General features: G+C 33.5%; 1 protein-coding gene across 1 annotated transcript in view; it reads right to left on the bottom strand.

The window, feature by feature from the left end:
- The window catches only part of CCDC91 (coiled-coil domain containing 91), a 312,709-nt gene that overhangs the window by 178,559 nt on the left and 116,854 nt on the right, over nt 1-17,296 (bottom strand). The window contains exon 7 of the mRNA XM_079714620.1: nt 6,470-6,547. Coding sequence (XP_079570746.1) covers nt 6,470-6,547 — 78 coding nt within the window. The remainder of the gene's footprint in view (nt 1-6,469; nt 6,548-17,296) is intronic.

The following is a 17,296-nucleotide window of genomic DNA, read 5'->3' on the forward strand; positions in this document are numbered from 1 at the left end:
AACAAATGAAGGAAACGATAGCAAAGATCAATGAAACTAAAAGCTGGTTCTTTATCTTCTTTGTGAAGATAAAAAAAATTGATAAACCATTAGCCAGACTCATCAAGAAAAAAAGAGAGAACACTCATGAGAGATTACTACAAGCAACTCTATGCTAATAAAGTGGACAACCTGGAAGAAATGAACAAATTCTTAGAAATGTACAACCTGCCAAGACTGAACCAAGAAGAAATAGAATATATGAACAGACCAATCACAAGCACTGAAATTGAAACTGTGATTAAAAATCTTCCAACAAACAAAAGCCCAGGACCAGATGACTTCACAGGCAAATTCTATCAAACATTTAGAGAAGAGCTAACACCTATCCTTCTCAAACTCTTCCACAATATAGCAGAGGGAGGAACACTCCCAAAATCATTCTACGAGGCCATCATCACCCTGATACCAAAACCAGACAAAAATGTCACAAGAAAGAAAACTACAGGCCAATATCACTGATGAACCTAGATGCAAAAATCCTCAACAAAATACTAGCAAACAAAATCCAACAACACATTAAAAGGATCATACAACATGACCAAGTGGGGTTTATTCCAGGAACGCAAGGATTCTTCAATATACGCAAATCGATCAACGTGATACACCATATTAACAAATTGAACGAGAAAAACCATATGATCACCTCAATAGATGCACAGAAGGCTTTCGACAAAATTCAACACCAATTTATGAAAAAAACCCTCCAGAATGTAGGCATAGAGGGAACTTTCCTCAACATAACAAAGGCTATATAAGACAAACCCACAGCCAACATGGTCCTCAATGATGAAAAACTGAAACCATTTCCACTAAGATCAGGACCAAGACAAGGGTGCCCACTCTCACCACTCTTATTCAACTTAGTTTTGGAAGTTTTAGCCACAGCAATCAGAGAAGAAAAAGAAATAAAAGGAATCCAAATCAGAAAAGAAGAAGTAAAGCTGTCACTGTTTGCAGATGTCATGATACTATACATAGAGAATCCTAAAGATGCCACCAGAAAACTACTAGAGCTAATTAATGAATTTGGTAAAGTAGCAGGATACAAAATTAATGCACAGAAATCTCTGGCATTCCTATACACTAATGATGAGAAATCTGAAAGTAAAATTAAGAAAACACTCCCATTTACCACTGCAACAAAAAGAATAAAATATCTAGGAATAAACCTACCTAAGGAGACAAAAGACCTGTATGCAGAAAATTATAAGACACTGATGAAAGAAATTAAAGATGATACAAATAGATGGAGAGATATACCATGTTCTTGGATTGGAAGAATCAACATTGTGAAAATAACTCTACTACCCAAAGCAATCTACAGATTCAATGCAATCCCTATCAAACTACCACTGGCATTTTTCACAGAACTACAACAAAAAATTTCACAATTTGTATGGAAACACAAAAGACCCCGAATAGCCAAAGCAATCTTGAGAACGAAAAACAGAGTTGGAGGAATCACGCTCCCTGACTTCAGACTATACTACAAAGCTACAGTAATCAAGACAGTATGGTACTGGCATAAAAACAGAAAGACAGATCAATGGAAAAGGATAGAGAGCCCAGAGATAAACCCATGCACATATGGTCACCTTATCTTTGACAAAGGAGGCAGGAATGTACAGTGGAGAAAGGACAGCCTCTTCAATAAGTGGTGCTGGGGAAACTGGACAGGGACATGTAAAAGCATGAAATTAGATCACTCCCAAACACCATACACAAAAATAAGCTCAAAATGGATTAAAGACCTACATGTAAGGCCAGAAACTATCAAACTCTTAGAGGAAAACGTAGGCAGAACACTCTATGACATAAATCACAGCAAGATCCTTTTTGACCCACCTCCTAGAGAAATGGAAATAAAAACAAAAATAAACAAATGGGACGTAATGAAACTTAAAAGCTTTTGCAAAGCAAAGGAAACCATAAACAACACCAAAAGACAACCCTCAGAATGGGAGAAAATATTTGCAAATGAAGCAACTGACAAAGGATTAATCTCCAAAATTTATAAGCAGCTCATGCAGCTCAATAATGAAAAAACAAACAACCCAATCCAAAAATGGGCAGAAGACCTAAATAGACATTTCTCCAAAGAAGATATACAGACTGCCAACAAACACATGAAAGAATGCTCAACATCATTAATCATTAGAGAAATGCAAATCAAAACTACAATGAGATATCATCTCACACCAGTCAGAATGGCCATCATCAAAAAATCTAGAAACAATAAATGCTGGAGAGGGTGTGGAGAAAAGGGAACACTCTTGCACTGTTGGTGGGAATGTGAATTGGTACAGCCACTATGGAGAACAGTGTGGCGGTTCCTTAAAAAACTAAAAATAGAACTACTATATGACCCAGCAATCCCACTACTGGGCATATATCGTGAGAAAACCATAATTCAAAAAGAGTCATATACCAAAATGTTCATTGCGGCTCTATTTACAATAGCCAGGACAAAGAAGCTACCTAAGTGTCCATCAATAGATGAATGGATAAAGAAGATGTGGCACATATATACAATGGAATATTACTTATCCATAAAAAGAAACGAAATTGAGTTACTTGTAGTGAGGTGGATGGACCTAGAGTCTGTCATACAGAGTGAAGTAAGTCAGAAAGAGAAAAACAAATACCGTATGCTAACATATATATATGGAATCTAAGAAAAAGAAAAAAAAGGTCATGAAGTACCTAGGGGTAAGACGGGAATAAAGACATAGACCTACTAGAGCATGGACTTCAGGATACGGGGAGGGGGAAGGGTAAGCTGTGACAAAGTGAGAGAGAGGCATGGACATATATAAAATACCAAGCGTAATAAAATAGATAGCTAGTGGGAAGCAGCCGCATAGCAAAGGGAGATCAGCTAGGTGGTTTGTGACCACCTAAAGGGGTGGGATAGGGAGGATGGGAGTGAGAGAGACACAAGAGGGAAGAGATATGGGAACATATGTATATGTATAACTGATTCACTTTGTTCTGTTAAAGCAGAAACTAACACACCATTGTAAAGCAATTATACTCCAATAAAGATGTTAAAAAAAAAAACCAATTTCATTTTACATTTTTTTCTTTAGTTACTAAGTAAATAAATTTTATCTTATTTATTTGGCATTTTTCACTATCTTTTCTAATGAAATCTTTTTTTATACTGCTCAACAATGTCTCAATTCAGCTTGTAGGGGAAAAAATGATTGATCACATCTAGTACAGGACAATCAGAAGAATGTAAGATTCCCTAGCAACCAGGAACGGTGTTAGGAAGGTGGCAGATCCAGCTGCATGTTTGCATAAATGCCTGCATGGGTAGGAGAGGCAAGGGTGTGGAGACCTGAAAACCAGAAGATTGAGGAAAGCTGTGGTTTTAGGTTCCTTACTTCCTATGTTTGGTATGCATAGGTTAATGGATATAGAATATATATTCCATTGGACCAAGAATTTTTATTTTGTTCAGTGCTGTATCTATGATAGTCCTTGACATAAAGAAGAAAGTCAATAATATTTCTTGAATTAAGGAATGAATAAATGCAAAGAAATGTTCACAAAGCTTCTATTAGCAATATTAATGAGAAGTATTTTGGTTTGTTCTTCAGTTGCCTAATGATTAATGAAACATCCATCAAAATGTTTATATGCTTTAAAAAACATATCTTTAAAGATATTTAGAAAAAAGAGAAGCAAAATAAAACAATTAGCACACGAACTTCTCACGCATGAATTTAGAATGGAAAAAAATTGTTTCTTTTCTTGGTCCATAATGGGGCATGAATCATCATCATTTACATTATAAAGACCTCTAACCTACCAAGAAAACATTGCTTATTTTTCCTCTCTAAGTTACTTTATTTTTTCCATATTACTATCAAGTTGATTGTCAGTATGTTTCTAAGACACCTTGGTTGTAATATTTTACACAATAATTAATGTATCAGATGTATTCCTCTTAAGAGTACTGTATATCTTTGTGCAAAATGTGAAGCTCAGCAAAAACTCAATAATATGGAAAGCTATATGAAAAGTATTTACACCAAAGTTCCCTACTGTAAGAGAATTTATATAGTTTGCATATTAACTGACTACAAGTATAGTATGATAAATTAAATATAACTTTGTAGGATACATGATTTGATACCTAATCCTTTAAAGCAAATTGTAATACCTAATGCCTGAAATTTTTAAATTCTCTTTCTAAATGAGTGTCACATAATAATATGAGACAAAGAAGAGGTGAAATGAGTAGCTCTCAACTAAGTTTCTTCAAAATATAATTTGCAAAATATATTTGCAAAGTTGTTACATATGCTTTTAAACTCACTCATTGCTAGTGTTGAAAGTAATACACAATAAACACGTTTTCAGCAAAGGAAATACGTGGAGCTAGAGCCAAAAAAAATTTAAATATCAAATGCTGAGCTTTTCAGAAAAACACAACAATGTAAGTACTTTCAAAACATTTAGATACTGTCATACAGAGTGAAGTAAGTCAGAAACAGAAAAACAAACATCTTATATTAACGCATATTTGTGGAATCCAGAAAAATGGTACAGATGAACTGGTTTGCAAGGCAGAAATGAGACACAGATGTAGAGAACAAACGTATGGACACCAAGGAGAGGAAGAGGGGGGATGGGATGAATTGGGAGATTGGGACTGACATATATACGCTAATATGTATAAAGTGGATGGCTAATGAGGGCCTGCTGTATAGCACAGGGAACTCCACTTCACTATACAGTAGAAACTAACACAACATTGTAAAACAACTATACCCCAATTAAAAAAAAAACATTTAACTTAGAATTCATAAATATAAATGAGTAAAATATAAATTCATCCAAGAATATATCACTTAATAAGCCAGGAGAATTATGTAAATTCCAGTATTTTAATTCTTCCAACCCTTAGCCTTAGGAAAAGAAGATGGTCCAAAATAGTTCCTATACTTTTCCCCAACTCAACAACTGTAAAGCTGGTTTGTATTAGTAGAACTAAAAATTCACAGCATTATAAAAAAAGAGCCAAAAATCACAGCTGTAAAAACCAGCCATTTTTTAATAACCTTCTCAACAATGGCACCAGTTTCTATATTAGTGTGGTCACAAAAATGACCTTTCGTGTCCCAAGACATATCTACCAATTATTTTAATACCTTGGAATTTTAAAAAAAGTGCTTTTCACTTATATTCTGGATCTACTTCTTTTTCTACTTTTATCCAAATGACTTGTTACAGGAAGCTTTTTGACATTATCAGCGAATTAAAATGAAATCAACTTCTATCATGTCTAGGAATGAAGCTGAATCAATAAAAAAAATGTCTATATTCCACATATGGTAGAAGGATTTTTTAAACATTTATTGTAATAATTAACAATAAAAAAATAAACTAAATGCCTATTTATACGGGTATAGTTAAACCAATTATGGGGTGTGTGTGTGTGTGTATATATATATATGTGTATGTATATGCATATATACGTTTGTATATGTGTATATATATGTGTGTGTATATATATGTCTACACACACACACACACACATATATATATATACACACTGTGGAATACTACAGAATGACAAAAATAGGATGTTTATATATACTGACATGAAAATATATACTGATAAGTAAATATAGCAAGAAAAAAAGAACAGATTGAGTAGAACATTTTTCTAAAAGGAAATCAAAATTTTACAGCATGAGTATACATATGTGTGTGTGTGTGTGTGTGTGTGTGTGTATAAATATAAAGAAAAGCCTCTAGAAGGATGCACATCACACCATTCACACTGGTTACTTCTGGGGAGAATTTTTTGAATTTGATTTCCACAAGAATGTATTCCTTAATTACTTGATGGAAAAAAATGATCTAACATGAAATTTAGGGGGGAAAAATTTTGTTATTAAACTCTCAATTTACTTTAAATGATTAAGCTTATGCAGGCTTAGCTTATCCAGAATAATACTGCATATATCACTGATACTGACATTTATTATAATTTTTATTATTACTTAAATGTACCCAAATCTATTTAATTTGTTTAAGAAAAAAAGCTATGACAATAATTTTCAGATTTATATCACATTTTTTTTCTATAAAAGGTGGAACCAGAGTAAAGACCAAAAAAGCTAATAATCTAGCAATTAATTCTACAGTATTTTGTTTTCAAACTTCAATCCTGTGTTCTCAAATATTCTGTAAGTTCTCAAATGCAGAGCAACGTCTAGCATTACCTTTGTAATCTACTAAGTATGCTTTCAATGAACACTTATTAATCAGTTGAAAGGAATTCTATACCAAAATAAGACTACACTATAATTCTATAATTTATTAGCATATGTCTATGTGTGTAATTTTTTTTTTACTAAAGTTTGCCAAAGTTTAAAAGAATAAAGAAAACAGACTCTCAAACCGCTACCTTGTATTCATCCACAATAATGCTGAGGGCTTCATGACCAGCTTTCCTCATGTCTTCCAATTCTTGTTTATGTTTTTCCTGAAAGAAAGTAAGAAACTAAGCCATGATTTGTTCTTTTGACAAAATAACAACACACCATTGACTTTTGCATCTATAAGTGATTGTGTAGCTTGTGGCACGCAGCTGCAAACAAACAGAAAAACTATTTTAAAAAAGTTCTGTTTAAAACCATTCTGGAGGGCTGTGGCAATGAGAAATTAAAGGGAAACAATAACTGAGAAAGGAAAACCATGCTGAGAGGTAAGGTAACACAAGGCAATGGTGTTATCCCTTGAGGCATTTGGCAATTCTGGACCTGGATCTAGAGACAGGAGGTCCTGTGTTAATTCAACAAGCCAGGACCTTTTTTTTTTTTTTTCATTACTTCTCTAGTAACATATACATGCCAATAGTTTAATACATAATAAGGTTTGAGAGCCACTGGATTAAGGTAATCAACCCCCCATTCTACCTTCCTAGGAAAGGAGAGGCTTACCTCTCTTTGGAGAATATTAACATCCTACAGAGCCTTTCCAATTTTTCAAACACAATGTACAGCTTTCAATGCAAAATTATCAGAGATGGTAACAGATGAGACCAAAGAAACAGAAAAAACAAAAGAACCAGACCCATGTGTGATTCAGAAATTACTTATCAAAGAGTTTAAAATATGTATGAATAATACATTCAAGAAAATAGAGAAGAAATGGAGAAAACAGATAGGATAGAGATTTTCTTCAGAGAACTGGGATTCGTAAAACAGAAATTCTACAGTGAGAAAAGAAGTATTATTAACAACACAATAGATGAGGTAAATAGTAGGTGAAACAGCAGAAAGCAGGATTAGAGAACCAAAAGACAGTGGGGGGAAAAAAAGAAACTACAGCAGAAAGAGATAAGTGATGGAAAATACAGACAAAAAAAAAAAACTTTAAAAAGACATGGGACAGAGTAAAAAGATCAAATATACGTGTAACAGAAGAATTGTTAACAAATAATCCAAAGAAAGAAGAAAAAAATTAAATGTAGCAAGATGGCAACAATAGAGTGATGAAGAAAAATAGAAAACAAAAATTTCTAACATTATGCATGAATTCAGGGTATTACAAAACCTACAGATATTTCTAATAAGCAGTATGGTATTATTAAATATTAGAGCAATAAATATGAAATTTTAGATGAAATGAAAAATCTCCTATGAAAAAACACAATTTAACAAAACTGAAAGAAGATGAAATAAAAACTCTGAAGAGTCCTATATGTGTTTAAAAAAAACTGAACCTGTATTAATTTAAAAACAAAACAAAACAAAACTTCTGACCAAGGAAACCATAAGCCCAGATGATTTAACAGGTTGATTTTTTTTTTTTTTTTTTTTTTTTTTTTTTTTATGGTATGCGGGCCTCCCACTGTCGCGGCCTCTCCCGTTGTGGAGCACAGGCTCCGGATGCGCAGGCTCAGCGGCCATGGCTCACGGGCCCAGCCGCTCCGCGGCATGTGGGATCCTCCCAGACCGGGGCACGAACCCGCGTCCCCTGCATCGGCAGGCGGACTCTCAACCATTGCGCCACCAGGGAAGCCCTAACAGGTTGATTTTAATAAACATTTAAGAAACAAGTAACAGAAACCTTACACAAAATCTTCCAGAGAATAGAAAAAGAGGGAATACTTCCCTACATATTTTATTAAGACAGCATATCCCTTATATTAAAATCTGTAAAGTTAAAATTATGAACCAATCTCTTTTATGAAAACAGAAGCTAAAATTCCACATAAAATATTAGCAGATGGAATCTAGCAATACATAAATAAGATAATACATCTCAACCAGGTGGGATTTATTTTAGGAATGTCAGGTAGGTAGAAGTGATGTACAGCATTTCAAGCTTGAACCACAAAACCTCCAACACAATCCTCCACACATTCCCTTTTTCCCCCTATTTGCTTGCTGATGTCAATGCCTAAGATGACAATTAAAGTCACGTGCTGCGAACAGCAGCAGGGCCTCTATCAGCCTGAGACCCTGAATGACTGCACCATCACCCCAGTGTACTTGCAGAGAAAATTAACTATATTTAGGGAAAAGATAACACCAACAGTTCCTGTTCATTTACTGCCACCACTTTCTCATTTATAAGCTCCCCTCATTTACTATGCCTTACTTATTCACAAGTTCTATTTCATTATCAAATTCTAATTGCCATTTCCAGTATATCACTTTATGTATCTTTCTGTAGCTAAGTCATTCTTTCCCAAAACAGCCTAAACATAAAGGACCAACAAGGGCACTTATTATAAACACTGACTTTTGTTGGTATGATTATCAGTCTATGGCTCATGGCAGCAATCTTTTTAAAGTCATTTTCCCATTTCTGTCAGAGTTGTTTCAGTAAAAACTAAATAACATAGCAGCTAAATCCAATTACCTGGTAAAGCAAGCTCATATGTTCTATTATACTAAAAAGCAAACACATGTGGGCAGCACTACCAACTCATCACTTTGGAACTCCCATTCAGGTCAGGTTATCTCACTAATGGTATGTGACTGTTTCATAAAATGACCTAGGAGGGCACAAGCATCAATTTCTATGCTGAATACTAACATAGTTTTTGTTTTTCTTAGTTTTTAAGATTAAAAAAAAGTAAATAGAAACATTTTTCTGACACTTTCTTTTCACATCATAGTGGAACATCTTAGGCAGTTCTTGGGATGTATATATTATACCTTAAGACCAGTGATTTATAACAAATTCATATAAAACAGGTTACATGGTCCAACAAATTGTGGAAATTAACAATATATATTAAAATATTAGACCTCCTACAAACTCACAAGTAAAGAAATTTGTTGAACTTTACTAAAACCAGCATTTTTCAGACTTAACTAATTAAATATTAATTTACTTTTTTTCTCTCTCTTGACAATACCTATTACCAACTAATCAGTTCAGAATTGAAACTGAGAACCAAAAAGGTCAAAAAAGCTTTCTAGAGTTAATCAGTCTAAAGCAAAGCAAATTAACCTAGATCCACTAAGTGAAACTGAGAATATAATCTACTTTTAACTCAGTAATTAGAAATTGAAGATGAATATGCACCATTTCAACTATAAAGTTTGATCATTCAACAACTACGTTCTGAATAATGACATGAACCATTAAAAAGTATTAGTGTGCCATTAAAGGCACACATAGAGTACACTATATTAGGCAATTCATATAAAAGGTTTTTTCTAATAGACATTTTATAAATGATCAAAATGTTCTATGACATTATATTTTATTATAATTGAAAATAAACACTTAGTCAACGGCTGTATCTTCTCACATAGAAGGAACAGCAATCCAGTGCTTTGCACAGTGCCTTAGAACACAGCAGCTGTTCACAAATGTTGGTTGGATTCTGCTGAAATTGACATAATGGATTTCTATAATCATTTTAGATATCAGAACTAAAATTCTGAAATTATATTCTATGTGTACTTAATAAGAAATTTTTACATAATGTAGAGATACTCAGTGATATTCATCATCATTCAAGATAGAAAATGTAGACTCTGAGAGTACCATGAAATTTACAGTTACTGATCACCTAATATTTTCCCAGATGCCATTAGTTTATGCCAAATTTTCTTTGTAAGCATTATATTTAATTTAAACAATAACTATGTACCTGACACTGCTAGCCTCTGGGGACAAAAAGATGATGAAAATATAATAGTTATCTTCAGCCTAGTAATACAGAAGATTGACTAACCTGTATACAGTAACTTGAAAGTGATAATGAGTGTGAAGGGATTTTGTTAATGAAGACAAAAATAAGGTATTATTACTGCTGCTAGTAGAATCAAATTTGCTACTGCTACTTTTCAATAATGAACAAAACCCCTAGACCAAAGATCAGCGGAACCATAGAAGGCTGAATAACACATAAACAAAATAGAAGAAACAAAAAACTATAGAATACTCTACCCAACAACAACAGAATACAGATTATTCTCAAGTGGAAATGGAACAATCTCCAGGATAGACTATATGGTAAGCCACAAAACAAGTCTTAATAAATTTTAAAATACTGAAGTCAAAGCATGCTCTTTGACCACAAGGGAATGAAATTTGAAATAATTAAGAGTGGGAAACTTGAGAAAATTCACAAATGTGTAGCAATTAACACATTCCTAAATAACCAATGAGTCAAAGAAGAAATCACAAGGAAAATTAAAAATCTATATTAAAAAAAGAAGAATTTCAAATCAATAACCTAACCTTTCACCTTAAAAAACTAGAAAAAGAAGAGCAAACTAAACCCAAAGCAAGCATAATGAAGGAAACAAAATGATTAGAAAGAAAATAAATTAAAGAGTAGAAAAAAATAGAGAAAATCAACTGGACCAAAGTTCGTTCTTTAAAAAAAGTCAACAATGTTGACAAATCTTGATTGACCAAGAAAAAAAAAAATAGATGACTCAAATTATTAAAATCAGGAATGAAGGAAAGGACTTACTATTGAATTTAAAGAAACAAAAAGGAGCATATGAAAATATTATGAATAACTGTATGCCAATAAATTAGATAACAAGGTTGTAATGGACAAATTCCTAGAAATATGTAAACTACCAAAATTGACTCAAGAAGAAACAGAAAACCAAACAGACTTATAACAAGAGAATAAATCAGTAATCAAAATACTTCACACAAAGAAAATCCCTTCTTTCAGATGATTTCAGTGGTGAATTCTAACAAGTGTTTATAAAAGGATTAACACCAATATTTTTCATATTTTTCCCCAAATAGATGAGGAAATTTGTTCTAACTCATTCTATAAGGCCAGTATTACACTAATCCAAAGCCACACAAAGACAACACGAGAAAAGACCAAGTGATGTGTCTTATGAATATGGATGAAAAATTCCTCAAAAAAGTAGCAGCAAGCAGAATCCAACAGCATATTAAAAAGACTACACCCTATACCTAGGAGCAAGTGTAATTTATCTCAGGAATGCAAAGATGGTCCAACATACAAAAAGCAATCCATTTAATACACCACATTAAAACAATGAAGGAAATAAAACCCCACATGATCATCTCAGTATGCAGAAAAAGAGTGACAAGATCAAGCATATTTTCACTATAAAAATACTCAAAAACTAGGAATAAAAAACAGTATCCTCAACCTGATAAAGGTGAAAACCCACAGCTAACATCATAATATTGTCAGACTAAAAACTTTCCCCTAACATCAGGAACAAGACAAGGCTGTACACTCTTGTCACCTCTATTAAACATTGTACTGAAATTCTAGCAAGGGCATTAGGCAAGAAAAATAAATAAAAGGCATCCTTGGAAATTATTATATCAGAAATGAAGAAGTAAACCTATCCTTATTTTCAGAAGACATGATTTTACACATGGGAAACTGTAAAAAAACAAAACACTATTAAATCTAATAAACAAGTTAAGCAACGTTATAAGAAACAAGGTCGAGACAAAAATCAGTTGTATTTCTATATACTTGCAATGAACAAAGCAAATATGAAATAAAGAAAACAATTCCATTTACAATAGTATGAAAAATGATAAAATACTTAGAAATATTTTTTTACCAAAGATGTATAAAACTTTTACACTACAAATGAAAAAACATTGTCGAGTCTTAAAACATGTAAAGACATCCTGTGTTCCTGGAGTGGAAGACTTACGTCGTTAATCCCAAAATTTATCTGTAGATTCAATAAAATCTCTATCAAAATACCAGTGACTTTATTTTGCAGAATCAGACAAGCTCATCCTAAAATTCATATAGAATTGCAAGGGATTATGAGTAGTTAAAACAATCTTGAAAAAGAAGAGCAAAGCTGGTGGACTTACACTTCCCAATTTCAAAACTTAGCACAAATCTGAAGTAACCAAAACAGTGTGGTACTGGCATAAGGACAGAGAGTCCAGTGGAAAATAAAAATGAGACTCCCAAAATAAGCCCATACATCTATAACCAATTGATTTTTGACAAGAGTAAACAAGTCAATTCAATAGCAAGAGAATAACCTTATCAGCAAATGATGGTGGGATAAATAGACACACATGCAAAAGGATAAATCTGGAACCCCACTTCACATATGTATAAATATTAGCTCAAAATAAATCAAATTCCTTAATATAAAAGCTAAAACTATTAAATTCTTGTAGGAAAAATAGGTGCATACCTTTGTAACCTTGGATTAGGCAACAGTTTCTAAAAATATGACACTATAAGCACAAGTGAACAATTTTAAAAATACATAAATTTAAAACTTTGTGCATCAAAGGACAGCATCAAGGAAGCAAAAAAGCAGCCCACTAAATATTTGTAAATAATATATCTAAGAAAGGTTTGGTATCCAGAATGTATACAACTCTCATAACTCAGCAACAAAAAGACAACCAAATTTTAAAAATAGGCAAAGAACTTGAGTAGATATTTCTCCAAAGATACAAACGTTCAACATCATTAGCCATTATGAAATTCAAGTTAAAACCACTGGCATCCACTAGTATGGCTATAATTAAACAGACAGAAAATAAGTGTTGGCAAGGAGGTGGAGAAACTGAGACCCTCACACCTTGCTGGTTGAAATGTAAAATGGTGTTTCCACAGTGAAAACCATTTTCGCAGTTCCTCAAAAAAATCAAACATAGAATTACCAAATGTCCTGGAAATTTCACTCCTAGTTATATACCTAACAGCACTGAAAATATACATTCACACAAAAACTTGGACACAAATGTTCATATCAGCATTATTAATAGCAAAAAAAGTAAAAACAATGTAAATGTTCATCAGCTAATAAATAAATGAAGTATTATCCATACAAGGGAATATTATTCACCCATAAAAGGAATGAAACGATACATGCTTTAACATGGAAGAACCTTGAAACCATTATGCTAAGTGGAAGTAGCTAAACACAAATGGCCACATATTGCATGATTTCATTTTATATGAAATGTCCAAAATAGGTAAATCTAGAGACAGCAAGTACATTAGCAATTGCCAGGTGCTGGGGGAGAGGGAACTAGGGAAGAACTGCTTAATGCATACAGGGCTTCTTCTTGAGGTGATGACACTATCTGGCACTAGATACTAGTGACAATACAACAACATTGTGAATATACTAAAAAACACTAAACTCTACACTTTAAAATATTTTAAATGGTGAATTTTATATTATGCAGATTTTATCCTAATACAAAAAAAACCACACTGGTGCAAGAAAGAAATAGTATGTTTGTGTCAATTTAATTTCTAAGCTGAAAGGTGTTTTTCTTTTTTTGTTATTGAATTTTGTTATTCACTTCTAATTTTGTTTCATTCTGATCAGAGAATGCTGGTTTTATAATTTTACTTCTTGGAATTCAGTGGGGTGAAAGATTCCTCATAAACAACCAAGAGAATAACATTCTCTTTTTGAATGCCGCGAACCACTTGCAGCTTTTAAAATGGAAAATCAGTTAGCTGTATATAAATCCTGATTCACATTTTCTTTCTTTGAATATCTTAATTATGTTACATTATTTTTTGGCATAAAGTGTTTTTTTTAAAGTCTGCCATGGATCTGATTTTCTTTATTTTATATTTAGATTGATTATACAATTTCTCTTCCAAAGTGAGTCACTTTTGAGAATAAAAGGGTTTCTATTAATAACTGCACTAGGATAACTAAGATAAATAAGAACTATCCTGAGCAAACCAAAAAGCAGTCATTGTAGTTACAGACTTCCAAGGTGTTCTTTTGAAGGATACTTTCTTTAAAGTCACTAGACTGTATCTCATAATTGACTGGGGTCTATTTTCCCAGGTACACATGTGCACTTTCAAAATACACCTTCTTTTATTTCCTGTAAGGTGGTTGAATTACATTTTTCATATAGCTCTGTTTCACCTCTTTAGTTTTCCTCTTCAGGGACTCCAGTTATACCCATATTGGATTGGGCTTGCTTGTTTTCTATAATTATTCCTTTCTCTCAAATTCTTTCTTCATTTATGTGATAGTTTTCATTTTTCTTTTTGCCATGCTTTATTATTTTCTTCTTTCTATATAGTATTACATTCACTCTTCTTTTCTTTCAAGCTTCGTCTTCATTTTAGAATTTTTTCTTTTATGTCTAATTCTTTTTTTTGTCTATCAGCTATATCTTCTTATTTGATTCTTCTTTTCTCATTTCTGAACCATTCTACTTCTGATTTATGCTATTCTTCAAATGCTTCCATCATTGTACTCAGTTCCACAACAATCCTTTTCTCGTATCCACATACCAGTTCACCCGTAGGTATTCCTGAATAAGGAGTTGAGGTTAGCCTGAAGAACTCTCCCAGCTTCACGATTCTAGGGCTCCCTCTTCTGTTGCTATTATAAGGTAATTAAAATTTTCTCCAGGGTAGCCACTTCTCCAGTACTTTCTGACATCTGCTTTCTCTGAACCCCTCCCTTACCAGTATCTGAACATTCTCCTTCCTTCAGTGTCTGTACTACTCCCTACCATTCCCCTTACCATGCACCTCTGTACTTTAAGAAGGGTACTTTCTTGGTATTTCCAAAAGAAATGAGGGCTCAGCCAGTTTTAGCTGTTGTCCTCAGATCTGTCTTCTAACTCCTCTACTCTGATTGGAAACTGTTTCTTTTGGGGTGTCAATATTTGGGTCTCTAGGCCCTCAGGACCACCCTAAATCCCGTTTATGTTCCCCTCCATCACTCAAGCACAGATGTGATAGACATGCATGTCTTGTTGCTGTCAATAGTTCAGCTCTACCAGCTTGTGCTCCAGAATTCATATAAACACAAGTGTCATATCTTTTTTTCTTCTGAAGATGGTATTTATGGATTTTTTTTCCTTTATCTTAGTCTAATTTTGTAAGAAAATCTGAAAGATTCAAAAACTATGTAGCCTCTGCTGCTGCCAATCACCATGCCAAATCCACCCCTTTTCCTTCTTGAAATATTTTCTTTACTTGGTTCTTCTCCTTCTCAGTCTGTCCTGTTGGCTCCTTTTCATTGCCCCAATCTCAAAATGTAGGAGTTCCCCGAGGATGAGATCTCTTCTTTAACTGTTCAACTTCTAATTAACCTTAAGTATTATCAATGTACAACTCAAATTATATATCCAACCCTTCCATGGCTGACCCTCAGATTTATTTATCTAGCTGCCTATTAAGGTCTTTACACATGTATCTATAAGAAATCTCAAAGTTAACATGTCCAATGTCAAACCTTTTATTTTCCTCCACCAAACTTCCAGTTACTCAGACAAAAAATCCTAAAATCATTTTTAATTTCTGTCCTCTTTTCCCTCACAATCCACATGCAATACCTCAGAAGTCCTACTGGCTTGATCGTTATATTTATTTCTTTAACAGACTCTGAAATAATATGACTGTGTGCCAGGCACTGTTCTAAACCCTTTGCAAATATCGGTTCATTTATTTTACTTATTTAACCCTCCTAATATCTCCATCTCATGATCTAAAATCTGAGCACTGGTCAACACTGCCACTGCTACTTCTCTAGTCCACACCACAATCATTTCCCAACGTCTTTGCCTCTTTGAGTCTACCCTTCCTCCAATACTGCAGCCAAAACAGTCCTTTAAAACTTTAGGGCAATCACAAAGAATGTAATTTTTATGATGGCAGGAATCGTTCACCACAATATCCACAGCACCTAAAATAGTAGCCGGCACAGTGTGGATGCTCAATAAATATCTGTTAAATAATGAAATATCACACATCTGATCAAAATTCCCAAGTAGCTTCCACATTACTGCAAATAAACTCTATAATCCCTCCCATAGCCCAAAGCTATACCCCTCTCTACCTAAGTCTATCTGTTGTCATTGGCCTTCCTCAAGTCGTTATAAGCACATTCTTACCATAAGGCTATTGAACTTGTTATTCGCTATGCTTGATATACTCTTCACCCCAGATATCCCACACTCATTTCCTTTGGATACTACTCAAAAATCAGTGTACCAGAGAGATGTTCCCTGACCCACCGTGTATAAAATAGTGCACACTCATCACTGTCCACTAGTCATGCTTTATTTTTAATCATTGCACCTATCACTACTTATTGTTTTGTACTTATTCTTCATTGCCAGTCTCCCTTATATATTGGGGAAGATACTGATGGCACTCTAGCACTATGGCACTTGAGAAGGTGAGGAAAAGACAGATACTAGGCAGATTTCAAAGTCTAACATTAAGTTCAATTTGGGAAGGTGAAATTTCACTTGCCATTGAATATACATATCTCAAATGGTGCCTTGTATATATTGTCTGTTCAGTAAATAAGAACTGAATAAAAAAGAGATTGAATGGAAAGGATTTGAAGGCCAAATATATTTGAGAAGTGAGAAGAGTGTTTCATTCTTCATCGCAGAGAGTTATTTAACATCATAATAAGAATGTTAAAAATGTATTTAAAACTTGGTCTCCAAAAAGGAGGCTACCTAATAGGTTCACGTATCTGTTTGTTGAATGAATGAATGAGATTATGATCAATGCTCTTTTTCTGATATAAGCCCAGAATTTAAATTAATAAACACATTAATTAATTAATTAACATCTTTGGGCATGTTTCTTTTAAATGAGGGAGTTGGATTAAATCATTTCTAAAATACACTTCCAAATTTCTTAATGCTATTCTATGATATTGTATGCTAAAATTACATCAATCAACCCACTTTGCTTACTTCAAAGTTACTGACGGTAATCATACAACCACATTGTAACAGTCCAGGCCGCCCAGTTACCAAA

The sequence above is a fragment of the Hyperoodon ampullatus genome (assembly GCF_949752795.1).
Source record: "Hyperoodon ampullatus genome assembly, chromosome: 11".
Classification (NCBI taxonomy): domain Eukaryota; kingdom Metazoa; phylum Chordata; class Mammalia; order Artiodactyla; family Ziphiidae; genus Hyperoodon; species Hyperoodon ampullatus.